The following is a 27,908-nucleotide window of genomic DNA, read 5'->3' on the forward strand; positions in this document are numbered from 1 at the left end:
TATTGGTGTAATAAAGGCTCAGTTAATTGGCTTGATGGTAACATGAATGCACAGTAGATTTTGGCCTAATCGCTTTGCTCTGATTGTCTCAAGTTTGGTTCTCTTGTTGGCTCTGGGAGATTTGTGGGAAGGCGGCTCATGAGAAGTCCCACACTCCCTCGGCGGCCTCGCCAGCAGGGGGCGTCCAACCATGGCAGGACGGGGTTGGGGGGCAGGAGACTGGAGGGTCCTCGGGGCTGGTGAGGGGCACCGCTGGGTACATGAGGCTGAGGAAGGAGTCTCTGGTATGCCTCTTCACCTGTCACAGAACGGATCAAGTCACGGTGGAGTCGTCCAAACACCGGCATAGCGAACTCGGACCTGCACATATACACCATGCAGGCAACCCCACCCTCCCTGAGACGTCACTTGAACCTGTGGCTACGGTGGAATGTATTCTGCCTTCCCTGTTTTTCTACCATTTCATTGGTTCCTGCAGGGTTCAGCGAGTTCAAGTCAAGGCTCTTTAAGACGTTTTTAATGTCACTTAGAATTCAATTTAACACCTATTTCACAGCCATACTAGCAAAAGTATGAAAGATATAAAGGAAAATTGGTATGAATGAAAACCGGTCCTAATTACTTATTAAACTAAATTATTCACATTTAACTGTAACAACACTCACTGCACTATAACAACACATAATATAATGGAATAAATATAATATAAATATTGATATAATATAATAAAATAAGTATCAATATATATAATATGATATAACATAATATAATGGGTGTGCTGGGATAAATTCTGAAACCATCAGACCAACCTGCTTGAAGAAGGCATGGCTCAGCAGTGCAGATGCTGATGGCCTGAAGACAGAAGACACGTCACAGACATAATTACCCATATAACCTGCAAATTATGCTAAAGGTGATGTCTGTCGAGAAAGAGACAGTTGTTCAACTGTGTTTATTGTTTATGTACTATAAATAAGTGTGTGTAAAATGTATGAAGGCATTGCATTTTTGTTTTTACAGGCACTCAACGAGTTTCTTAAATAGGGTGACTGTGAAGTCGTACCTGCGTTCAGGCTGCTGCTGCAGACACTGCTGGACCAGGTTGTGCAGGGTGGCCGAGTGGTTTTTGGGTCCAGGGCTTTGAGGTCTGTTGGAGGCGGGGGCAGTGGCAGTGTGTGTCAGGCTGCCTGTGGCCACGCTCTCCCCAATGCCAGAGTCGACCCCAGACCGTGAAACCTTGAGCCCCCCGAGCTCGCCCAGGGGGAAGGGAGCCACATCCAGCAGGCAGTAGCTGGAGCCACGCAGCTTCTGAAGCAGCATCTGAGCAACACAGTCATATAGACTCATCATCCATCCATCATCCAAACCACTTCTCCTGCTCCAAGGGTCGCAGGGATGCTGGAGCCTATCCCAGCAGTCACTGGGTGGCAGGCGAGGGGACACCCTGGACAGGCCGCCAGGCCATCACAGGGACAACTTAGTGTGGCTGATTCACCTGACCTACCTGTCTTTGATTCACCTGACCTACCTGTCTTTGATTCACCTGACCTACCTGTCTTTGATTCACCTGACCTACATGTTTTTGATTCACCTGACCTACCTGTCTTTGATTCACCTGCCCTACCTGTCTTTGATTCACCTGACCTACCTGTCTTTGATTCACCTGACCTACATGTCTTTGATTCACCTGACCTACCTGTCTTTGGTTCACCTGACCTACCTGTCTTTGATTCACCTGACCTACCTGTCTTTGATTCACCGGACCTACATGTTTTTGATTCACCTGACCTACCTGTCTTTGATTCACCTGACCTACATGTCGTCGATTCACCTGACCTACCTGTCTTTGGTTCACCTGCCCTACCTGTCTTTGATTCACCTGACCTACCTGTCTTTGATTCACCTGACCTACATGTCTTTGATTCACCTGATCTACCTGTCTTTGATTCACCTGACCTACATGTCTTTGATTCACCTGATCTACCTGTCTTTGGTTCACCTGACCTACATGTCTTTGGTTCACCTGACCTACATGTCTTTGATTCACCTGATCTACCTGTCTTTGGTTCACCTGACCTACCTGTCTTTGGTTCACCTGACCTACATGTCTTTGATTCACCTGATGTACCTGTCTTTGATTCACCTGACCTACATGTCTTTGATTCACCTGATCTACCTGTCTTTGGTTCACCTGACCTACATGTCTTTGATTCACCTGACCTACCTGTCTTTGATTCACCTGACCTACCTGTCTTTGGTTCACCTGACCTACTTGTCTTTGATTCACCTGACCTACCTGTCTTTGATTCACCTGACCTACCTGTCTTTGATTCACCTGACCTACCTGTCTTTGGTTCACCTGACCTACATGTCTTTGATTCACCTGACCTACCTGTCTTTGATTCACCTGATGTACCTGTCTTTGATTCACCTGACCTACCTGTCTTTGGTTCACCTGACCTACATGTCTTTGGTTCACCTGACCTACCTGTCTTTGGTTCACCTGACCTACATGTCTTTGATTCACCTGATGTACCTGTCTTTGATTCACCTGACCTACATGTCTTTGATTCACCTGATCTACCTGTCTTTGGTTCACCTGACCTACATGTCTTTGATTCACCTGACCTACCTGTCTTTGATTCACCTGACCTACCTGTCTTTGGTTCACCTGACCTACTTGTCTTTGATTCACCTGACCTACCTGTCTTTGATTCACCTGACCTACCTGTCTTTGATTCACCTGACCTACCTGTCTTTGGTTCACCTGACCTACATGTCTTTGATTCACCTGACCTACCTGTCTTTGATTCACCTGATGTACCTGTCTTTGATTCACCTGACCTACCTGTCTTTGGTTCACCTGACCTACATGTCTTTGGTTCACCTGACCTACCTGTCTTTGGTTCACCTGACCTACATGTCTTTGATTCACCTGATGTACCTGTCTTTGATTCACCTGACCTACATGTCTTTGATTCACCTGATCTACCTGTCTTTGGTTCACCTGACCTACATGTCTTTGATTCACCTGACCTACCTGTCTTTGATTCACCTGACCTACCTGTCTTTGGTTCACCTGACCTACTTGTCTTTGATTCACCTGACCTACCTGTCTTTGATTCACCTGACCTACCTGTCTTTGATTCACCTGATCTACCTGTCTTTGGTTCACCTGACCTACATGTCTTTGATTCACCTGACCTACCTGTCTTTGATTCACCTGACCTACCTGTCTTTGGTTCACCTGACCTACTTGTCTTTGATTCACCTGACCTACCTGTCTTTGATTCACCTGACCTACCTGTCTTTGAATCACCTGACCTACCTGTCTTTGATTCACCTGACCTACCTGTCTTTGATTCACCTGACCTACCTGTCTTTGATTCACCTGACCTACCTGTCTTTGGTTCACCTGACCTACTTGTCTTTGATTCACCTGACCTACCTGTCTTTGATTCACCTGACCTACCTGTCTTTGGTTCACCTGACCTACCTGTCTTTGATTCACCTGACCTACATGTCTTTGATTCACCTGACCTACATGTCGTTTATTCACCTGACCTATCTGTCTTTGGTTCACCTGACCTACCTGTCTTTGATTCACCTGACCTACTTGTCTTTGATTCACCTGACCTACATGTCTTTGAATCACCTGACCTACATGTCGTTGATTCACCTGACCTACATGTCTTTGATTCACCTGACCTACCTGTCTTTGATTCACCTGACCTACCTGTCTTTGATTCACCTGACCTACGTGTCTTTGATTCACCTGACCTCCATGTCTTTGGACTGTGGGAGGAAACTGGAGCACCCGGAGGAACCCCACGCAGACACGGGGAGAACATGCAAACTCCACACAGAGGACGACCCGGGACGACCCCCAAGGTTGGACGACCCCGGGGCTCGAACCCAGGACCTTCTTGCTGCGAGGTGAACGCGCTAACCACTGTGCCACTGTGCCTATGTGTCACATGTTGTGTGTCATATAAGTCATATGTTGCAGGGGTAGAAGTCTGGTCAGACAGAATGTCCTACCTAACCTGGGGAGAGATCCCACATCCGACCCCACATCAGTGTTTCTACCACTGTGGAAGTGTCCTCAAGCAAGACATCGAAACACCACCAAGTTCAAGGGGCGCCAGTGTTTGTCCTACTCACTCTGACCTTCATATGGGTTGTGTGTGGTGAGGATCACCTCCTCTGGGACAGCTACTAATACAATATGCTCAGAAAGCTGACATAACTGCATATTAAGAAGTAGGGATGCAACGATCGATTGGCTGCCTGTAAATGGATGATCTGGAGATCAAAACTCAACTGGCCGATCACGGACGCCGATTGTATGACGTTAAAAAAAGGAGCAACGGTTTCGGTGATCTTGGTTAAAACGTTTGGTGCACAAAGTCAGACCAGGCGTCATTAGTGGATCCCCAACCTCTTCTAAGTTTCTACTGCTGTCCCACAGCCGAGAGCTAAGACAAGTTATTGTAGACTTCTTTAAAGAAAGTCCTGGGTTCGAGCCCCGGGGCAGTCCAACCTTGGGGGTCATCCTGGGTCCTGTGGAGTTTGCATGTTCTCCCCCGTGTCTGGGTGGGTTTCCTCCGGGTGCTCCGGTTTCCTCCCAGTCCAAAGACATGGAGGTCAGGTGACTCAAAGACATGGAGGTCAGGTGACTCAAAGACATGTATAGGTCAGGTGACTCAAAGACATGTATAGGTCAGGTGACTCAAAGACATGTATAGGTCAGGTGACTCGGCCGTACTGAATTGTCCCTAGGTGTGTGTGTGTGTGTGTGTGTGGGCCCTGTGATGGTCTGGCGGCGTGTCCAGGGTGTCTCCCCGCCTGCCGCCCAGTGACTGCTGGGACAGACTCCAGCATCCCGCGACCCCGAGAGCAGGATGAGCGGTCTGCATAGTGGATGGATGGAGACTTACTTAATCAGGGTTGTATTCTGAAAAAACACCACTCCAATCAACCAAAAGGTATAACGTGAACATGTTTTAAAACGTTTCACAACAGGGATGATACTAAAAACCAAACATGAAGCTGCGAGGCTTGTTTAAATATGGATACAAAGGGACAGGTGTGACCAATGAATACAGTGAACATGTCAGGTATGTTCTCCGTTCATCTGCAAAGAGACATGTGTTGAATTGCCACTGACAACCTGGCCTACAGCATTCCACACTTGATGTCTTCCACTACTGAGCCAACAGACCCACTAATGGCCCACAGCCGCAGCAGTCTAGAGCACCATGTTACTGTCAAAGATATCTGGTTTCATATGATCAGAGGCCTACGTCACTGTCTACATCAGCGGGGGCTAACCCTGTGCCACGGAGAGCCATGTGTATGCAGGTTTTCATTCCAACCCGACTCCACACCAGCTGACTTCACTGACACCCTCTCCCTCTTTGGTTGAAGGGTTGCTGATCAGTGAAATCACCTGCGGCCTCACGTATCAGTCGTTCCTATGGGCCAATTTGTTTGTACACCCCCAAGGAATTTTTCAGCCCTTAAGATAGTCTGACAGGTAGTAGCAAAGCATGATGGTTACTTGTAAGTCATTCCTCCTAACATCTATTGTCTACCTCTTGCAACGAGCAACCACCCAGGCCTGCAAACACATCAGTGTTAGCCAACTGGTGTCTGAATTCAGGGGTTACCCAGGTTCTGCACTGGTCTCTCAGACAAACTTCAGGGCTAACATGGTGTCTAAATTCAGGGGTCACCCAGGTTCTGCACTGGTCTCTGAGACAAACTTCAGGGCTAACATGGTGTCTAAATTCAGGGGTCACCCAGGTTCTGCACTGGTCTCTGAGACAAACTTCAAGGCTAACATCAGTGTTAGCCAATTGGTGTCTAAATTCAGGGGTTACCCAGGTTCTGCACTGGTCTCTCAGACAAACTTCAGGGCTAAAAAATCCCATGGGTGTGTAAGAACAAATCTGCCCATAGTAACGACTGATACTGATGAGATCCCTGGTGTGGAGTCCAGCTGGAATGAAAACCTGCATACACATGGCTCTCCATGGCACATGGTTAGCCACCCCGGGTCTACATCCTCCTTGAGAGCCATTTATTTTTCTTTTCCTTTTTTTTGGGAGCGGGGGATTCCCCCCCCCTTTTCTCCCAATTGTACTTGGCCAATTACCCCACTCTTCCGAGCCGTCCCGGTCTCTGCTCCACCCCTTCTGCCGATCCGGGGAGGGCTGCAGACTACCACATGTCTCGTCCGATACATGTGGAGCCGCCCAGCCGCTTCTTTTCACCTGACAGTGAGGAGTTTCACCAGGGGGACGTAGGCACGTGGGAGGATCACGTTATTCCCCCCCAGTTCCCCCTCCCCCCCGACCGACCAGAGGAGGCACTAGTGCAGGGACCAGGACACATACCCACATCCGGCTTCCCACCCGTAGACACAGCCAACTGTGTCTGTAAGGCCACCCGCCCAAGCTGGAGGTAACACAGGGATTCGAACCGGCGATCCCCGTGTTGGTAGGCGAACAGAATAGACCGCCACGCTACCTGGACGCCCCGAGAGCCATCTTTTAAGCCCAGCAAAGCTACTGGCAGCGTTTATGTTTGCATTTTCATTACTAGTGTAGCTGGTAAAATGCATCTTTTTGATTCGCGATCAATCGGCAATCTGCCAATTATATCATTCAAAAAATAAGTGAGGGCGTCCGAGTTGTGTAGCAGTCTATTCCGTTGCCTACCAACATGAAGATCGGCGGTTCGAATCCCCATGTTACCTCCGACTTGGTCGGGAATCCCTACAGACACAACTGGCTGTGTCTGTGGGTAGGAAGCCGGATGTGGGTATGGGTCCTGGTCGCTGCACTAGCGCCTCCTCTGGTCGGGCGGGGCGCCTGCTCAGGGGGGAGGGGGAACTGGGGGTAATAGCGTGATTCTCCCACATGCTACGTCCCCCTGGTGAAACTCCTCACTGTCAGGTGAAAAGAAGCGGCTGGTGACTCCTCATGTATGGGAGGAGACATGTGGGAGTCTGCAGCCCTCCCCGGATCAGCAGAGGGGGTGGAGCAGAGACCGGGGCGGCTCGGAAGAGTGGGGTAATTGGCCAGGTACAATTACGGAGAAAAAGGGAGAAAAAAAAATCCCCAAAAAAGTAAGTGATTGGAATCGGCCTTAAAAATCCTGATTGGTGCGTCCCTGTTAAGAAGTTTAAGGTACAACCCATGAAGAGGCATCCTGTACCGACAGCAACGGAAGCCAGACTAGGATAAACCGAAGAGAGACCTGCTGATAACTTTGTGATAGGTGGAGAAGTCTGAAAGATGTTCAAACAAAGATCAAACTGCTTAATGTCAATATGTTGTGGGACAATGAACATATTCACCTAGAAGGGTTAGCAGCCTCTACTGAGCATGTCAGTCATGGAGGTAGGTTAGTTCTTTAGACAGGAGTGTTCTCATTACCTGGGTGGGGGGCATGTCCTGGAAAGGCACCCTGCCACTGACCAGCTCACAGGCCACAATACCCAGACTGTAGATGTCCGATTTGACTCCATAGCCATGCAGATCCTAGTGGAAGACCCAACATGGAGAAAGGCATTACAGAGGTTTAAAATCATCCCGCCTTGAGGCCATGCAACAAAAACTGCTGGTGAACAGGAGTTAACTGTGTCCGTTCATGTTCCACCATCCAGCTACTTCACCTCACCTAGGTCATCCGTCAGGACGCCCCCTATAGGCTTTTGGTTGCACGTTTGTTTAAAGCATGGGGCGCTACTCCACATGCAGTTCGGTGGTTCTCCGCTAACTGGAGATTTTGTGCCTTTCCATTGTCAAGATGCGTTGATCATCTGCAAAGCCACGATGTCCCCCGGTCCATAACGTCAGTCTATGGATGATGCACCCTGGACTACTGCTACCCATAAGAGTAGCAGGATTTATTATGGAGGTTTACTCCTCTAGATCTGTCGTGTTCTGCTCTGTTGTCTCCCGACAACGTTAACAGGGTTACCGCAAGGAGGGTGTGGCTCTTCACCACGCACAGACGGTCAGTCATCATGGAGAATGACTGACTGTCCGCGTCCATCCAACTAACCCCCTACTTCCCTATCAACATTGTGTTTTACACACACTTTGTTAACTGGGCCCATAGATAATTTTGTACAACAACTAAATAATTCACAGAAATGACTGGTTACACAAGGTGTCAAGCTGACAGACCCAACCCTTTCATGCATCTGTAGAACATGTGTGAGGAGCTTCCAAGCGGGTCAGATCGGCTTGGCTTGGCCTGACCTGTCGCAACAGTTCGGGGCTGAGCCAGGGGAGGAGTGCTGGGCTGTGGTGGGGCATGTCGAAGACCGCCCTCATCCTCTTCCCTTCCCGCATCATACTGTAAACACTGTGGAGCCCTGACAGGTAAACGTGACCCTCACCTGACAGCAGGATATGACTGGCCTTCACGCCCCTGGGATGAAGGAATTGACGGAGAAGACAAGTAGAGAGGATAACAGAGGACAGAAGATAAGCGTGACCAGTTGCAAAATAGAAACATTCAGACAGAATTCCGAGGGAGAGGGAATCAACAAATCAAAACCGATTTCTGTTTACAACAGTGTAAACCTTCATAGCAGCTGTGCAGCCTACAGACCTGTGGACATAGCCCATCTGGTGCAGGTATTCCAGAGCCTTCAGCACACCATGCAGCAGGTATGCGATCAAGGATTCACTCATTCCGTCTGGGAAGTATGTCCTCAGTAAGTTGTCTGCAGAGCCTGCGGACGAGGTGAAAGGTCAGACAGGGCGCTGAGCAGGAGAACATTCTACTGATGATGGATTATTCATTTGGAATAGTGTATTAGTGCGCGTTATTGTCAGAGCTGTGGGTGGTATAAAATTATAGACAAAGGATATGAAGTGTGAAAGGACAGCCGCCAAAAACGATGATACGGCTCCTTTTTGAAAACAGGAGGCTAACAGAACAGTCATGTACACCTTTATTTCATGTTTACTCATATGTTCTGAAAGGCAGCGAAGTCTGATTGGACTTAGAACTTCTTCTGATGACATCCACCAGAGAGGTCAAAAAGGATCCTTTGGTCCAGGTAGCGTAGCGGTCTATTCCGTCACCTACCAAAATGGGAATTGCCAGTTCGAATCCCCGTGTTACCTCCGGCTTGGTCGGGCGTCCCTACAGACACAACTGGCCGTGTCTGCGGGTGGGAAGCCGGATGTAGGTATGTGTCTTGGTCGCTGCACTAGCGCCTCCTCTGGTCGGTCAGGGCACCTGTTCAGGGGAAGGGGAATTGGGGGAAATAGTGTGATCCTCCCACGCGCTACGTCCCCCTGGTGAAACTCCTCACTGTCAGGTGAAAAGAAGCGGCTGGTGACTCCACATGTATGGGAGGAGGCATGTGGTAGTCTGCAGCCCTCCCCGGATCAGCAGAGGGGGTGGAGCAGAGACCGGGACGGCTCGGAAGAGTGGGGTAATTGGAGAGAAAAGGGGGGAAAACAATCCAAAAATAAAAGACTCCTTTGTCATCACTTATTGAGCTGAAAACTTGGGTGCACTGTTCACCAGTGGTGACACCCTGGACTTTTGGGGCAGTATGTATTGGGTGATGGGGTTGTCGGGGATGACTGACCACTCAGATGGGGGCTATGTAGCGACCGGATGAGGCGGTCGCTCCGATGGTCAGTGGCTCCATGCTGGGTGAGCTACTAACAGCTACCAATGTAGCAAATTTAGGGGGCAGCCGGGAATTGAATCGGGGTAGGCCAGACCACCGGCAACTGCACTAAGGTGCGACCCGTTAGCCAAGGGCCAGCAAGTCTAGGCATCCGTGTTCGCGGTCACATCATCCTGCTTCTGACACCAAGTAGCAAGTGCCGCGCTGGGTGGCCCAGTGGTTAGTGCCATTGCCTCACAGCAAGAAGATCATGGGTTCAAACCCCAGGGTAGACCAACTTTGGGGGTCATCCCAGGTCGTCCTCTGTGTGGAATTTGCATGTTCTCCCCATGTCTGTGGTGGGCTTTCTCCGGCTGCTCTGGTTTCCTCCACCATCAAAAAAAACATGCATGTTAGGGTTAATATTCCTGTCTGTGCCCCTGAGCAAGGCATGACAACACGAACTGGAGTTGGTCCCTGGGTGCTGCATGGCGGCTGTCCACTGCTCCTAAATGCAGAGTGACTTTCCCCGTGGGGATCAATAAAGTAGTTAAAAACCAACATGCTCGCCACTCTTCTGACAGTGGAATTAAAGACCACAGCAGCTGACTTTACTCTTTCGAGGAACACGTTTCTTAAAATGCCCTCATTGGCGTCCGGGTAGCGTAACGGACTATTCCATTACCTACCAACACGGGGATCGCCGGTTTGAATCCCCGTGTTACCTCCGGCTTGGTTGGGGTCGCTGCACTAGCGCCTCCTCTGTTCGGTCGGGGCGCCTGCTCGGGGAGGAGGGGGAATTGAGGGGAATAGCGTGATCCTCCCATGTGCTACGTCCCCCTGGTGAAACTCCTCACTGTCAGGTGAAAAGAGGTGGCTGGTGACTCCACATGTATGGGAGGAGGCAGGTGGTAGTCTGCAGCCCTCCTGGATCAGCAGAGGGGGTGCAGCAGAGACCGGGACGGCTCGGGAGAGTGGGGTGATTGGCCAGGTACAGTCGGGGAGAAAGAATAAAAGTGTGAGTGGTGCTGTTTGGACTGTATCTCTAATAAGTGAGAATTGTGAAGACACCCCAGGCGTGTGTGTGTGTGTGTGTGTGTGTGTGTGTGTGTGTGTGTGTGTGTGTGTGTGTGCGAGGCTTTTGAGTCTCGGACACGAGACGGCTCTGAGGTTGTAGCCTACCGTATGTCATGAGTGGCATCAGGACCCAGAGCTGGCAACAGGAGCTGAAAACTAGACGTGAGGTCAGCAAGTTAGGATGACGGAACTGCCTGGAGCCCAGAATCTCCTTCTGAGGACGGGGACAGAAGACAGCCACGGTCAGAAAGGGTACAAGTTGCTCCGGCTGTAACTTCATCATCTCACCATAGTGACGTTTCATACTGCATGTTTTGTCAGACGGCGACACAACACAGCACGAGCTGGACAATCTACAGACCCTTAATATCAGCTTTCTGTTTGACGTGGACTCTATAAAGAGTATAAAGCATACTAGAAGAACCCCGCTACAATGTAGCGGTTTGGTTCTCCACCCGTCTAACTCTCCCTCCTCTTCATCCTGCCAGCTAACCGCCTTCCCCCCGCCCCTAAACCCCCCCCCCACTCCAACTCCCTCCCCCAAATGCCCAGAATCATCTGAAATGCCGAGGAAAGTGGTTTTTAGCCATTTTTAGAAAATGCACATTTTGCATGACTATGCATAATTATTATAATTATATTTTAATTTTCACGTGGGAGGATCACGCTATTCCCCCCAGCTCCCCCCCCCCCCCGACTGACCACAGGAGGCGCTAGTGCAGCGACCAGGTCACATACCCACATCCGGGTTCCCACCCACAGACACGGCCAATTATGTCTGTAGGGACGCCCGACCTAGCCGGAGGTAGGAGGTAACACGGGGATTCGAACCAGGGATCCCGGTATTGGTAGGCAACGGAATAGACCGCTATGCCACCTGGACGCCCCGGTAACAATTTTGATAATAATACTAATAATGAAAGGATGGTACATATCCTGTAACAACTTGAAACTCCCAACGATATCAGTATCATTAGTTTAATCACCAAACAAAAGATGCTAAGGCGATGCACACACAATTTCAATGTGAATACATGCCCGGGAGTGGAGACAGCAAAGGTATGAAGTCTAGAGAACACAGGCTTGTGACAGCAAGGTCATTGGATCAAATTCTCAGGAACAACAGTTAACATTCAGACTTGAGGACAGCTGTCCAAAGTAACGGGGAGTGTAGGAGAGAGGTGAAGAAGAGAGTGCAGACAGGGTGGAGTGGGTGGAGAAGAGTGTCAGGAGTGATGTGTGACAGAAGGGTACCAGCAAGAGTTAAAGGGAAGGTTTACAAGATGGTGGTGAGACCTGCTATGTTGTATGGTTTGGAGACAGTGGCACTGATGAAAAGACAGGAGGAGGAGCTGGAGGTGGCAGAGATGAAGATGATAAGATTTTCACTGGGAGTGATGAAGAAGGACAGGATTAGGAAGGAGTATATTAGAGGGACAGCTCAGGTTGGACGGTTTGGAGACAAAGCAAGAGAGACAAGATTGAGATGGTTTGGACATGTGTGGAGGAGAGATGCTGGGTATATTGGGAGAAGGATGCTGAATATGGAGCTGCCAGGGAAGAGGAGAAGAGGAAGGCCAAAGAGGAGGTTTATGGATGTGGTGAGAGAAGACATGCAGGTGGCTGGCGTGACAGAGGAAGATGCAGAGGACAGGAAGAGATGAAGACGAATTATTCACTGTGGCGCCCCCTAACGGGAGCAGCTGAAAGAAGTAGTAGTAGTAGTAGTAGTAGTTAACATTCAGAGTTCATTCAACAGCCTATTGTCCCAGTGAAACTGCTCAATGGCCAGGCATAGAAGGCTGCACGGGTTTAATTGTAGAACTATGAGAACATACATGCACTGCAGAACCCATCCCTTTATGAAAACATGTTGACACAGTACAAGAGCTGAATGTGATGGATCGGCTTACCAACAGCTGCAGCAGCTCCTCCTCAGTGCACTCATCTAAGTTGGTGTGCTTGACTGCCACCAGCTGGCTAGAGGGGCTGTGGCGTGCCATGCTCACCTGGCTCAGGTTGTTGAAGCCCCTCCCTGGTGACAAATACCAATAATGTTAGGTGGTACCTCCATACGTGGTACAGCTCTCTACACCAGTGTTTCTCAACCCAGTCCTCAAGGACCCCCTATCCTGCAGATGTTCTTTGCAATCCTGAATAGGTACCTGTTTGTAGTTATTCAACCAATCAGCAATGAATGTCCGAGTTTGCACACCTTGCATAATTAAGTGCTATGAGATGACTGGTTGAGTAAGTACAAGCAGGGCTGCCTATGCAGGGTTACAATGAAGATCTGCAGGATAGGGGGTCCTTGAGGACTGGGTTGAGAAACACTGCTCTATACGATCATTTCAAAACTTGACAGTTAACTGCTTTTGCTAATAAGTACCTCAAGGTTCTAAGGACGTTGTATATTGTACTGATTGTAAAGCCCTCTGGGACTACTTTAGGATTTTGGGCTATGCAAACAAACTTAAGCTGATGACTTGACTAATTTACTGCAGATGTTTACCTAATTTGCATTACTTTTAATTTCCTTGACTTCTAGACACTTTATTTTGTCATTGTACAGTTGTTTGGTTATCATGAAATGTGTTATCTGCATTGAACCCATCCTATTGTATAGGAGCAATGGGCAGCTGCAGCACCCGGGGACCAACTCCAGTTCCTCTTTCCATTGCCTTGCTCAGGGTCACAGGCAGGAGAATTAACCCTAGCATGTCTTTTTGATGGTGGGAGGAATACGGAGCACCCGAAGGAAACCCACGCAGACACGGGGAGAACATGCAAACTCCACACAGAGAGGACCTGGGACGGCCTTGGGTTCGAACCCAGGACCTTCTTGCTGTGAGGCAACAGCGCTACCCACTGGGCCACCATGCCACCAAAGATATGATCTGTGAGCATTTGGATATCCTCTAAACCTCTCACCATCTACTTGGACAGTCCGGCTGTCGCTTCATGTTCAGAGATAGCATTAAAGACTCGGCTGTGGTCATTTTCCCTACTGAAGCCAAGTGCTAGGTAACTAATTTCAAGGTCATATTACTTTGACAAACTAATGCCATGTTTTGGAAGAGTTAGGTAATCCATCCAGCCATCCGTTACCCAAACCATATAGTATCTGACTTTGGGTCGTGGGATGCTGGAGCCTATCCCAGCAGTCACTGGGCACACAGGGCCAACACATTCACACCTAGGGACAATTTAGCACGGCTGACTCACCTGACCTACATGTCTTTGGACTGTGGGAGGAAACTGGAGCACCCAGAGGAAACCCACGCAGACACGGGGAGAACATGCAAACTCCACACGGAGGACGACCCCCAAGGTTGGACTACCCCGGGGCTCAAACCCAGGACCTTCTTGCTGTGAGGTGACCGTGCTAATCACTGTGCCGCTGTGGTGAGGCATATTAAGTTCAAATACAGGAGGATTTCATGAGTTGTCTGAGAATTTGCAGAGAAAGTCTTAAGACTAAGACAGTTAAATTTTCAGTTGCAGAACTTTCATCTCCTTGTTTTCAGCAGATGCAACAGGGTGTCTCCCTGCCTGCCACCCAGTGACTGCTGGGACAGGCTCCAGCATCCCCGTGACCCTGAGAGCAGGATAAGCGGTTTGGATAATGGATGGATGGATGATAAAGTGTGACTGTACTCAGCCATAGGTGTTTCACTACCTAACCCAAAACAAACTGACCTGAATTTACTTGTCAATGTGTGCAGGGCCAAGGGTCACTTTTCTTTATTTTTTTTTAATTGGGATCATTTACTTGTGCCAAGAGTTGATGATTAAGGTGAAAATAAGAAAAGACAAGACTGGATATGACTGGGACGGCTGTGGATTCTCACCGAGCTCTAACAGCAGCTGGTAGTGGGCTGGGTCGGCAGACAGTCCTGTGATGTCATTGCTGCCAGGGGTCCCTGGCAGCGTGTATTCTGAGAGTTCAGAGCTCTGTCAGGACGCAAACAAAGCAAATCAACTGTTACATAGGGGGAACCCCCCCCCCCAAAAAAAACCACATGCATTTCATTTCACTGTGTTTATGATTCAGCAGTACACACAGGTACCCTTAGGTACAAATACATTCCACTTAATATTCCACTTTCCCTTCATCAACATGACCTAACTACAAACACAACTTTCATACTGGTTGTCCGAAGACAACATCATTCTCTTCTTTATGGAAAGAGAATAACTGTTGGTGAGAAAACATGCAAATGGAGCACAGTTGTGTCTGCAAGTATGGTTACATAACCAATATCTTGATTTACTGGAAGCAATTAGTTAAAGAGAGCATTTGGAATACAGGGTTTACATAGTTTGAAATATCGTGACATCTTCAAAGACATACATGGATTTTTACCAATTGGTCTAAGATATATCAGCTCTTACAATACTCCTGTCCTCTTGCCAGTGTCCAACAGGGGCAATGACAGTGCTCTTGTAAGCATCTCATCTCATCTCATCTCATCTCATCTCATCTCATCTTCAGCCACTTCTCCGGCGTTGGGTCACGGTGGCAGCAAGCTAAGTAGGGCACTCCAGATGTCCCTCCCCCCAGCAACACCCTCCAGCTCCTCTTGGGGGATCCCAAGGCGTTCCCAGGCCAGATTGGACATGTAGTCCCTCCAGCGAGTTCTGGGTCTACCCCGGGGTCTCCTCCCAGTTGGACGTGCCTGGAAAACCTCCAAAGGAAGGCGCCCAGGAGGCATCCTAATCAGATGCCCGAACTACCTCAACTGGCTTCTTTCAACACGAAGGAGCAGCGGCTCTGCTCCGAGCTCCCTCCGGATGTCCGAGCTCCTCAATCTATCTCTAAGGCAGACACCCTATTGAGGAAACTCATTTCAGCCGCTTGTATCCGTGATCTCACCCTTTCTGTCACTACCCAAAGCTCATGACCATAGGTGAGGGTTGGAACAAAGACTGACTGGTAAATTGAGAGCTTTGCCTTCCAGCTCAGCTCCCTCTTCACCACAATGCTCTGGTACAACGTCCGCATTACTGCTGATGCTGCACCAATCCGCCTGTCAATCTCCCGCTCCATCCTACCCTCACTCGTGAACAAGACCCCGTGATACTTCAACTCCTTCACTTGAGGCAACAACTCGTCCCCAACCCGGAGGGAGCAATCCACCATTTCCAGTAGAGAACCATGGCTTCAGACTTGGAGGTGCTGACTCTCATCCTGGCCATTTCACACTCAGCTGCAAACCGCCCCAGTTTGCACTGGAGGTCAAGTTCTGATGAAGCCAACAAAACCACATCATCTGCAAAGAGCAGAGATGCAATTCTGAGGTTCACAAAACGGACGCACTCCTCACCTTGACTGCGCCTTGAGATCCTGTCCATGAATATCACAAACAGAATCGGAGACAAGGGACAACCTTGGCGGAGTCCAACACCCATGAAAAACGTGTTTGACTTTGTGCCAAGAATGCGGACACAGCTCTTACTTTGGTTATACAAGGACCAGATGGATTGTGTAATATATCTTGTAAGCATTTTAGATAATTTTCTCAATCTATCGTCACATTTTTGCTCTATATGCACTATTGCAGAGTATTGCTTGAGGGTTTCTATACATCTTCCATCCTGTCCTCAAGTATGCCGTAAGGTGTATTCACCATTTAACAGTCTATCAAATTTGTACCGTTTGCCTTGTGAGCCTTCACATGCAGCTTCAAAAAGCCAAATCGATTGAAAGATTGAGAAAAATATCTAGGTGCCTTAGTTGTGTAATTTCCCAATAAAGGTAATCAGAGAAATGGTTGTTTCTAAACCCGGAGTAATGCCTTGATGGTTTCCTGACCTGGGCCCTGTTTCAGAAAGCGGGTTTAGTGAAAACTCAAGAGTTAGTCGACTCAGAGTTGAGGGAAATTCTGGGTTTTTGGTTTCACAAAGCCAGCTGAGTCAGTTACTATGGCAACATACTCCATGAAGCTAACCTGCTCGTTGGCAGGTTTTTTTAAACTAAAGCGGAGTTCCTCCTCCTCTTTAGCTGAAGCCTGCAGGCTGAAGGATGGTATGTCCTTTTCTTTAAGAGCACGTTGATATTGAATCACAAATACTCCACAGAAATCCCTGTCAGGAGAGGGTGATCCGACCCCGCTTGGATGTTTTATCATTCCCTGATTATTATCTATTTGAGCGTTACCGTTTTTCTGCACCATCAATCATTTATCTGAACAATATCCTCAGCCCTCATATCGTTCATATGACACATCATGGACATGCTCTCAGTTTGAGTTGCACTTTGTTTTTTTGCCAACGGGAGTTTTCGGTGATGCTGAGCATATTTCCAAAGCAACCGTCTATCAGAAATCTGACTCTTGCACTGAAACGTTTACTGAACACTTTTGTGGTGTTTCCACATCACACAGCCACAAGACTCGTCAAAGAATTCCACAGGTATCAGTCTAAGCTACAATTAATTTTATCAAGCTTTGAGAATTGAAGCACTAATCAGTTAATTTGATATACTTTAGGGTTTCCAGCTGTAACTGGCTGCATAGATGGCACTCATATTCCTATCACAGTTCCTTCAGTAAATAAAGATTATGTGATCAGGAAGTCTTTCCACAGCATCCATGTGCAGGTAAGGCATAAATAGTATCCGTTAGCATTCAAAATGAAAGATATTTCACAATATAGCTACAGCAGCTAATTACTATTCTGCATTTTGAAGATCAAATGTGATGCAGCCGACATCTTCAGGAACGTGGAAGCAAAGTGGCCTGGGTCTGTGCATGACTCGCAAATCTTTCGTGAGTGTACAATGAGTGCCAGATTTGCCCGTGGTGAGTTTATAAATATATATATATATATATATATATATATATAGCCATATCCTATTATAGGATATAATAGGGTACCCCTGCCAGCCCTATTTGCTGACCCCTGACCCTGATCCTGAGCCCAGCCCGCAGCAATGTTATTGCTTGGCTCAGTGCAGGACAGGAGCCAGGGTAGAGATGACCATTGGGATGCTCAAGGCCCGGTTCCAGTGCCTTCGTAGCCTCAGGGTCACCCCAGAAAGGACATGTGACATTATTAAGGCATATGTGATTTGCCACAACATTGCCACAATTCTAGGAGAACAATGTCCAACTCAACCAGTGAACAATCCTGACCACCCTGCTAATGCACAAGATGGAAGAGCAGTCAGAGACACAATATGCTGCCACCATTTCTGATTCACTCATCACTTCTTCAATGTCAAATAAAGACAACATGCCTTTCTTTTTATGAAGTGGTCTTTATTTACTTCAAGTACAAATAGAGTACAGTAGTTAAATCTTTAAGTTGTTCAAACAAGGAAATTATCCACCTGTGGGGACCTCACCCACCTGATGTTTCAGCAGCTATATTTCTATTTTTGTCTTTTCCATCTGCAGCCTTATGTGTACCATTTCTAAATTGGATTTTTAATTTGTTTCTCTAAGTGCAACTTGTACAGTTGTTTCACAGGGAACTATATGAACAAAAAAAGACTACTACTACTTTTGGCTGCTATCATTAGGGGTCGCCACAGTGGATCATCAGTCTCCATCTCTTCCTGTCCTCTGCATCTTCCTCTGTCACGCCAGCCACCTGCATGTCCTCCCTCACCACATCCATAAACCTCCTCTTTGGCCTCCCTCTTCTCCTCTTCCCTGGCAGGTCCATATTCAGCATCCTTCTCCCAATATACCCAGCATCTCTCCTCCACACATGTCCAAACCACCTCAGTCTTTTCTCTCTTGCTTTGTCTCCAAACCATCCAACCTGAGCTGTCCCTCTAATGTACTCGTTCCTAATCCTGTCCTTCATCACTCCCAATGAAAATCTTATCATCTTCATCTCTGCCACCTCCAGCTCCACCTCCTGTCTTTTCATCAGTGCCACTGTCTCCAAACCATACAACATAGCTGGTCTCACCACCATCTTGTAAACCTTCCCTTTAACTCTTGCTGGTACCCTTCTGTCACACATCACTCCTGACACTCTTCTCCACCCACTCCACCCTGCCTGCACTCTCTTCTTCACTCCCCGTTACTTTGGACAGTTGACCCCAAGTATTAAAATTCATCCACCTTCGTCACCTCTGCTCCTTGCATCCTCACCATTCATCTGTCCTTCCTCTCATTCACGCATAGGTATTCCGTCTTGCTCCTGTTGACTTTTTCCTCTTCTCTCCAGTGCATACCTCCACCTCTCCAGGCTCTCCTTAACCTGCACCCTACTCTCACTACAGATCACAATGTCATCCACAAACATCATCGTCCATGGAGACTCCTACCTGATCTCCTCCGTCAACCTGTCCATCACCATTGCAAACCAGAAAGGGCTCAGAGCCAATCCTTGATGTAATCCCACCTCCACCTTGAACCCATCTGTCATTCCAACCACACACCTCACCACCATCACACTTCCCTCATACATATCCTGCACCACTCCTACATACGTCACTGCAACTCCCGACTTCCTCATACAATACCACACCTCCTCTCTCTTGGCACCCTGTCGTATGCTTTCTCTAAATCCACAAAGACACAATGCAACTCCTTCTGGCCTTCTCTATACTTCTCCATCAACCTTCTCAAAGCAAACATCACATCTGTGGTGCTCTTTCCTGGCATGAAACCATACTGCTGCTCGCTGATCGTCACCTCTCCTCTTAACCTAGCTTCTATTACTCTGTCCCATATCTTCATGCTGTGGCTGATCAACTTTATACCTCTGTAGTTGCTACAGTTCTGCACATCACCCTTGTTCTTGAAAATCGGTACCAGTATGCTTCTTCTCCACTACTCGGACATCCTCTCACTTTCCAAGATTGTGTTAAACAATCTAGTTAAAAACCCCAAAGCCATCTCTCCTAAACACCTCCATGCCTCCACAGGTATGTCATCAGGACCAACTGCCTTTCCACTCTTCATCCTCTTCATAGCTGCCCTCACTTCCTCCTTGCTAATCTACTGCACTTCCGGATTCACTATCCCCACATCATCCAACCTTCTCTCTCTCTCATTTTCTTCATTCATCAGCCCCTCAAAGTCCTCCTTCCACCTTCTTAGCACACTCTCCTCGCTTGTCAGCACATTTCCATCTCTATCCTTGATCGCCCTAACCTGCTGCACATCCTTCCCATCTCGGTCTCTCTGTCTAGCCAATCGGTACAAGTCCTTTTCTCCTTCCTTAGTGTCTAACCTGTCATACAACTCACCATACGCCTTTTCCTTTGCCTTTGCCACCTCTCTCTTCGCTTTACGCCGCATCTCCTTGTACTCCTGTCTACTTTCTTCATCTCTCTATCCCACTTCTTCTTTGCCAACCTCTCCCTCTGTATAATTTGCTGTACTTCCTCATTCCACCACCAAGTCTCCTCGTCTTCCTTCCTCTGTCCTGATGACACACCAAGTACCTTCCTAGCTGTCTCCCTCACTATTTCTGCAGTGGTTGTCCAGCCATCTGGCAACTCTTCTCTACCACCCAGTGCCTGTCTTAACTCCTGCCTGAACTCCACAAAAGTCTTCCTTCTTCTACTTCCACCATTTGATCCTTGGCTCTGCCCTCACTCTCTTCCTCTTCTTGGTCTCCAAAGTCATCCTACAGACCACCATCCAATGCTGCCTAGCTACGTTCTCCCCTGTCACCAGTTTACAGTCTCCAATCCCTTTTAGATAGCGCCTCCTACATAAGATATAGTCCACCTGTGTGCACTTTCCTCCCTCTTCTTGAAATATGTATTCACCACAGCCATTTCCATCCTTTTCGCAAAATCCACCACCATCTGTCCTGCCACATTTCTCTCCTTGACACCATACCTGCCCATCACCTCTGTTCCCTTCACCATGCCCACTCTCCCCTCCTTGGGTACCCTCTCCACCACTTCATCCAACTCACTCCAGAATTCTTCTTTCTCTTCCATCTCACACCCAACTTGCAGGGCATATGCACTGATAACATTTCTTTCTTTATATATCCATAAAGTTTATTATTATATTACGACCATTGTATGCTAATCACTCCATGTCCTGCTGTTATGTGTCATAAGCAGGGTACCTTGGAAAGGTTAAGGAGTCAAAGTAAAAGGAACTTGTTTTTATCAAGTCCAACGTTTATGCAGTTTCTGCTTTCCTTGAGTGATGCTTTTTCTGCAATTCTGCACATTTCCTGTGCCATCTCTCCTTCACTGGGTCTGCTGTACATAATCCGGGGTCAGTACGTCTTTCAACCACTTTCAAAAATTGTATTAAACAGCCAAGATCATCTTAATTTCATTCAGTATGAAACAAATCACACACAAAGTACCAAGTGGCCTACAGGGCCTCACTGTCCTTAGCTCATGTTTATGGAACATTGTGCCGGGCAGAGGGGAGATACCGTCTCACACCCAACTGGCGGGGCATATGTGCTGATAACATTCATCATCACACCTTCGATTTCCAGCTTCATACTCATCACTCTGTCCAACACTCTCTTCACCCCTAGCACGCTCTTTACACACTCTTCCTTCAGAATTACCCCAACCCCACCTCTCCTCTCATTCGCACCACGGCTGGAGAGGTGGATTGGAAATGCATTGGAGAGAAGAGGAATGAAAGTCAGTAGAAGCAAGACGGAATACCTATGCGTAGAAGAGTTTGAACGCTCCTGGTCTTACTCCTCTTCCACCCGGTCTCTTGCACACACAGTATATCTACCTTCTCTCTCTCCAGATCAGCCAGCTCTCTCCCTTTACCAGCCATAGTGCCAACAGTCAAAGTTGCGACTCTCCCCTCTACACTCCTATCCTTCCTCCTCTCCCGATGCCTCTGGACATGCCTTCCCCCTCTCCCTCTCCCTCTCCTTCACCCAACAGTAGCATAGTAGAATGTAGGAACACTAAAATATGAACTTGAATTTCACAGTGCCAGGACTACCCAGTTTCATTTTAAGTCATGGGCCAATGATGAACAACTTCTTACTGAGGCAAGTTGTGCTGTGGAGCTGGATGCACCACCTTCCTCACTGTACATTCCAGCATTGCTCTGTTAGATAAAAAGAAGGTGTTAAGTTTTGTTATGGTGCAACACTATCGTCAACTGTTAGATGCTATTTTTAAAGTGTAAACCTCAACAGGCCTTTCTGTCTCTTCCCTCTCTGTAGCAGCTGACAAGGTGTCTTCATCATCCTCCTGTAATGAAAATTAACAATTTTTGTGTTCTACTCTAACCCATTATGAAAGGTCTGTGGAGTATCAAGAGTACTCACAACTGCATGGGGGTCTGTTACGGCAGAAGGCCGCACCAGACAGATTACACCATCAGTAACTGGTAGGTGAAGATTAGACAGTTAAATCATAACCTTACCTAGAAAAGTGGCCCACCTAATTTGAATTTTGTTTTCACGACGGTGTGCAGGCCACATCACAAGTTTTAAAATATATAACTCTGAGACACCTTGAAATAGATGTCTGAAAGACAACCAAGAATCTGAGGAAGCAACAGCAGTCATGTTACAAAGAATTGTACCGCTACAAGAACATCAGCGTGCCAAGTTGTGTCTAAAGCCTCCTACAGACTGTGCGATTTTAGCAATCCTGTAAGTTTACTGCAAGCCACACTGTGTGATATGGATCTAATAAACGACATCAAGTGTGATGTATATAGACTGTACCATTATAACACCTACTGAATCGCAGGCTACGACGCAAGTCCAATAAAACGTCATCAGCGTGCGTGCCGCATCAGCGCATTATCAATCTATGCCGCTGGTAGAGCAACAGGACGCCAAGCAGGAATCCAGCCGTTTCAATAGTCGCCGCAACTCGTTTTGTTGCTGGTTTTGTTGAATCCTGGCATTTGGATCACAGATGCTAACAGTCTGTTTGTTTGTGTTTAGTGCCAGCAAAGATTCTGCATGGCGTTGATCAGTGCCTCATTTCATGCTGCGTTTCTATTGGTCGGTTAGTAGACATAGGACGTAGCAACACTCATATTGTGAGATGGTCATCCTACATTTCTGAGTCAGACTTTTGTCACAGGTGATCTTTGGTCGCAAGACTGTAATATCGGCCGTCTCTGAACCTGTCTCACAGTGCGACGTAGGACCACCGTTTTGGAGCCACGACCAAAGATAGTGCCGTCTTTTCTTATAAATTTATTTCTGATTTTTCCCTTTTTCTCCTAATTTAGTGGCCAATCGATCCCTATTTTAGTTCAAACACCCACCCTCGTACTGCATGCATTCACCAACTGCATCTCTCCGGCCGGCAGTCTCGAAGGAGACGCCTCCCCACTTTCGTGACAAGGCGAATCCAGGCCGAACCACTGCTTTTTCCGACACACACAGAGACGCATTCATGTGACGAGCACAAGCCGACTCCGCCCCCCTCCCGAAGACAGCGCTGCCAATTATTGCTACTTCACCGAGTCCGGCCGTAGTCGGATCTGACGAGACCGGGGAGCGAACCCCGGTCCCCAGTGGGCAACTGCATCGACACCAAGCCGATGCTTAGACCGCTACGCCACCGCGGACCCAAAGATATTGCCGTCTAAATCACAGTCTGTAGGAGGCTCAGGATAGATGGGTGGCCGTCACTGAGCTAGCACTGGCAAAAGGATACTGTACACATATCATTAATTTGAATACGTGACCTCTTATATAGGCCCTTGTGTCCTGGGGGTGGCTGGGTCACACGAGCTTCCTCCAGGGGTGCCTTCAGCAAGAGGTCGCCCACTGTTCTTCCTGAGGGCATCTCTTCATCCTCTGTGAGGGGTGGTGGTGGTGGTGGACCCCGGCCTGTTTCTTGGGCCTCGGCCTTTTTTCCTATACGCTATAATGGAGGTCAAATTTCCAACATATCCAGTAAGCACAAATCGGGAGACTTTTATGTATAAAGGCATTTGGGTGTTGCTTTCAAATAGAAAATATCAAATGCTGGAAGGGTTGAGAAGGCTGAAAAATATACTTGTTTTTTTTTCAAACGTGGAAAATTTAACTAACTACTTAAAGATATCACATGTTGAATGCAGCCACTGAAGGCTGGTTAATTAGACAGGGTAACATCACAATTGCTTGTAATGAAATGATACCGTACCTGTTAGGACTATATTTTTATATTTCATCTTCAGGTACGTTTGGTGCCTGTTGGGTTGCACCTGCATAAATATTAAAAACACGTGTGCGCACACAACCTACACACATATACACACACACACACACATACATATATATAAATACTATGAATGTTGAATAAGTTGAGTAAGTGGAACACTTGAGATAAAACTCTTTGTTTCAGTTAATACTTACACATTGACCCAGTCTGCCATTTTCTGCCACACCCGCTCACGTTCTCCTGCTGCTGCTCCGGTATTGCTCTTTTTCTTAAATATATACTCGTATTCGGCATACGCATTCAGTAATACTTCTAACTCCAGCGGGGCGAAGTCGGACGACCTTTTTTTTCTCGCCGGCGGACTCTTAATATCGGAGGTCCATTGATGACGGCTTTTTATAGTCATCACGCACGCGCTTAACTCGGGACGAACATGCTCAGAGTCGGTTGAACTAAGCCAGATCGACTGCCCCGAAACCGAAAACCCCCAAGTTTGGCAGCTCAGTTAGTCGACCCAGAGTTCAGGTTTAACTCAGAGTTTGTAAAACCTGCTTTCTGAAAAACACCCCAGGTTATTAACCTGCATGTAAACACACCCGTCCTGTCAGGTCATGGATGAGGTGACACTCACGGTGACATGGGTGACCGTGTGTTTATGATCTGAAGAAATGGGGTGGAGGGTGCTTGGGGATGTGATGAGGCAGACACGGGGTTTGGTCACATCTAAGAAGGGAGCATAATACAGACGTATAGCTTGTAGACGTATAGCTGTGGGCCTGGTTGACGCAGTAGCTTGGAAAGACATGACTGTGGTGTGAATCTCGCTTCTTTTGCTGGATCCTGGTGTGACGGGAGTTGCCAGGGTCAAACGCTACTGTTAGAAGTTTGGGCAAATTATAAACACCTCTAGCAGTTGCAATGTCCACCCGCGGTCTTTACCCGTCCTAAAACAGTCTGGTGGCTGGCGCTGGACTATAAACACTAAGAACGATTCGAAGACAGTTTGACAGCTTCAGATGGACTCAAAAAAAGAGCTTGGTAGATGCGTGATCACGGACAATCTCGTGGTTTAACCTTTAACTTTTCACAAGCAGCGATGGTATGTGACGCAAATAGCCGGTGACAGCCAGCCTCATGGTAAAGGTGCAGAGAACTTAACACCCCTCCCCCCAAACTGAAAGCCATCGAAGAGTAGCAGTGGGCTACTGACCAGGAATTGGTGGCTGGTGTCTTCATAGCGCTCCTCTAGGGCCACAGGTTGGACTTGAGCTTGGAAGATGCAGGAACAGTCCTGGGGAGGTAGGGGGGGGGGGTATAAGTGAGACATGCCCCAATGGAGAACAGAGGACAAGGGACAGTGATATGCAGCTTCAATGGGAAGGATAACAGGTAGAGAGTTGGGGGAGGGGGGAATCACATATGGAGGGAGGGAGGAAACATCAGGCATGTGGGCTGTGAATACAGGCCCTGACATGACCTCCTTCACCCGTGGCACTGTGAAAGTGATGAAAACAGGCAAGGAGGCGACGGCATTCGAGAGGCCGTGTGCCAAGAGAGAAACGGTGGTGACAGCGGCATGCGTAACAAGATGCTCTTGTGAGGAACGGCTCGGGAACGCCTGAACAAGTCTGTACCACCTTCGCCGATGCTAGACTGGCCGTGTCAGAGTGCCTCAGCCGCTGAGCAAAGGGAAGGCGAGTCGTGCCGACATTCATTCTTACCAAGAAAGACATGGACTCCTTTTGGCGACGGTGGCGAGGGACGCTGTCTCACGAAACCGCCCCGAGTCTCTACAGTCCAGAAGCTGACCGATGTCGATTATTAAAAACAAAAACAAAGCCGAAAGGTCAAGGGAGATATAATGCAACGTGACATCATTAAACAAAGGTCGAAGCAACCCCCCTCCCCCTCCCCCCCCAAGCCGGGAGCTTACCAGGCTGCACCGGCTTCATCCACCAGAACAGGCGCTACTATTCACAATCCGAGCCGAATGGCGAGGACATCCAACGAATTTGGTCTGTAGTTAAAAACAAACGTGCCAGATGTGTTACAGTCGTCACCCAGCGGCTCCCTGTCAGCTGGCGCCGCCATGCAGGCAGACCGGTGGAGACGGCGGTTACCACGGCTACTGCTGGTCTGCACGCGTCCTTGCTAATACATGCAGCCACACCCCCCACCCCACAGGAACCCCCCCCCACACCCCACAGGAACTCCCCACAGGCAGCCCCCCCCCACACCCCACAGGAACTCCCCATATGCAGCCCCCCCCCACACCCCACAGGAACTCCCCACATGCAGCCCCCCCCCACACCCCACAGGAACTCCCTACATGCAGCCCCCCCCCACACCCCACAGGAACTCCCCACAGGCAGCCCCCCCCCACACCCCACAGGAACTCCCCATATGCAGCCCCCCCCCACACCCCACAGGAACTCCCCACATGCAGCCCCCCCCCACACCCCACAGGAACTCCCCACATGCAGCCCCCCCCACACCCCACAGGAACTCCCTACATGCAGCCCCCCCACACCCCACAGGAACTCCCCACATGCAGCCCCCCCCCACACCCCACAGGAACTCCCTACATGCAGCCCCCCCACACCCCACAGGAACTCCCTACATGCAGCCCCCCCACACCCCACAGGAACTCCCCACATGCAGCCCCCCCCCTACAAGAACTCCCCACATGCAGCCCCCCCCCCTACAGGAACTCCCCACATGCAGCCCCCCCCCACACCCCACAGGAACTCCCCATATGCAGCCCCCCCCCACACCCCACAGGAACTCCCCACATGCAGCCCCCCCACACCCCACAGGAACTCCCCACATGCAGCCCCCCCCCCACACCCCACAGGAACTCCCTACATGCAGCCCCCCCACACCCCACAGGAACTCCCCACATGCAGCCCCCCCCCCACACCCCACAGGAACTCCCCACAGGCAGCCCCCCCACACCCCAAAGGAACTCCCCACATGCAGCCCCCCCCCTACAGGAACTCCCCACATGCAGCCCCCCCCCTACAGGAACTCCCCACATGCAGCCCCCCCCCACACCCCACAGGAACTCCCCACATGCAGCCCCCCCACACCCCACAGGAACTCCCCACAGGCAGCCCCCCCCCACACCCCACAGGAACTCCCCACAGGCAGCCCCCCCACACCCCACAGGAACTCCCTAAGTGCAGCCCCCCCACACCCCACAGGAACTCCCTACATGCAGCCCCCCCCTACAGGAACTCCCTACATGCAGCCCCCCCCCCACACCCCACAAGAACTCCCCACAGGCAGCCCCCCCCCCACACCCCACAGGAACTCCCCACAGGCAGCCCCCCCCCACACCCCACAGGAACTCCCTACATGCAGCCGGCTGGCCTCATTTTACCACAACGCTGGACTCATTAAGCGCTAAAGTCAGTACAGTGCCTCCCTCTCTAACTAAGACCCAGCTTGTGGCGTTGGTCGACATGACGACCCATGTAAGACTGACTCGGCACGTTAGGACGCGTGAGGAAATATAAAACGTACCATGCGACATCCACTCACTCGGTACCGGGTCCGCAGGCTCTGCCCTCACCGCACGTGCCCCCGCCGTCACAGCGAGTCCGTGTACGTGCGTGTGATTTAGCAGCGACCCAGTAACGCACAGCTGCAGCACAGCTTATCTCCTCCTCCTCCCCTCAAGTTCCTCCGCCGACACCGCGCAGCAAACACACACGAACAAGCGAGCAGCGCGGCTCGGCTCGGTTCGGTTCGGTTCCCCAGCGGGGCTCCAACTGTTCCCGCTGAAATGAAGAGCAAGCGACACGCTCAACCAAGCACACTGCTGTTATTCGTGTGGAACATGACCCTCTTCTTCTTCTTCTTCTGCTTCTGCTTCTTCTTCTTCTTCTTCTTCTTCTTCTTCTTCTTCTTCTTCTTCTTCTGCTTCTGCTTCGTCTGCTTCTTCTTCGTCTGCTGCTGCTGCTTCTTCTTCTTCTTCTTCCACTTCTTCGTCTGCTTCTTCTTCCTCTGCTGGTGCTTCTTCTTCTTCCACTTCTTCTTCTTCTTCTTCTGCTCCTGCTGCTGCTTCTTCTTCTTCAATAATTCTAACAACGG

The 27,908-nt window shown here is 49.1% G+C and overlaps 1 protein-coding gene and 1 long non-coding RNA gene across 2 annotated transcripts; both read right to left on the minus strand.

Annotated features, from left to right (window-relative positions):
• Positions 1–27,666, minus strand: stradb (STE20 related adaptor beta). Its single transcript, XM_056301294.1, has 13 exons — positions 27,339–27,666; positions 25,747–25,830; positions 25,535–25,617; positions 25,024–25,104; positions 14,578–14,680; positions 12,640–12,761; positions 10,832–10,940; positions 8,632–8,755; positions 8,277–8,448; positions 7,446–7,550; positions 1,064–1,320; positions 810–852; positions 1–298 (listed from the first exon to the last, which is right to left on the minus strand). The coding sequence occupies exons 3-13, from the start codon at positions 25,544–25,546 to the stop codon at positions 137–139; spliced, it is 1,290 nt and encodes a 429-aa protein (XP_056157269.1). The 5' UTR covers positions 25,547–25,617; positions 25,747–25,830; positions 27,339–27,666; the 3' UTR covers positions 1–136.
• LOC130131559 (uncharacterized) lies at positions 21,058–23,452 on the minus strand. The gene is made up of 3 exons (XR_008812389.1): positions 23,353–23,452; positions 21,828–21,890; positions 21,058–21,744 (listed from the first exon to the last, which is right to left on the minus strand). It is a non-coding gene; the product is annotated as an uncharacterized LOC130131559 (long non-coding RNA).
• Positions 27,667–27,908: the final 242 nt, after the last annotated feature.

This window comes from Lampris incognitus, chromosome 21, assembly GCF_029633865.1.
Source record: "Lampris incognitus isolate fLamInc1 chromosome 21, fLamInc1.hap2, whole genome shotgun sequence".
Lineage (NCBI taxonomy): Eukaryota > Metazoa > Chordata > Actinopteri > Lampriformes > Lampridae > Lampris > Lampris incognitus.

Excerpts from the sequence above, each read along its gene's own strand:
- stradb (XM_056301294.1), bottom strand. Across the intron at positions 8,449-8,631 it reads CAGATGGGCTATGTCCACAG|GGGCGTGAAGGCCAGTCATA; the intron begins GTCTGTAGGCTG and ends CCTTCATCCCAG. Across the intron at positions 1,321-7,445 it reads AGGACATGCCCCCCACCCAG|ATGCTGCTTCAGAAGCTGCG; the intron begins GTAATGAGAACA and ends TGTGTTGCTCAG.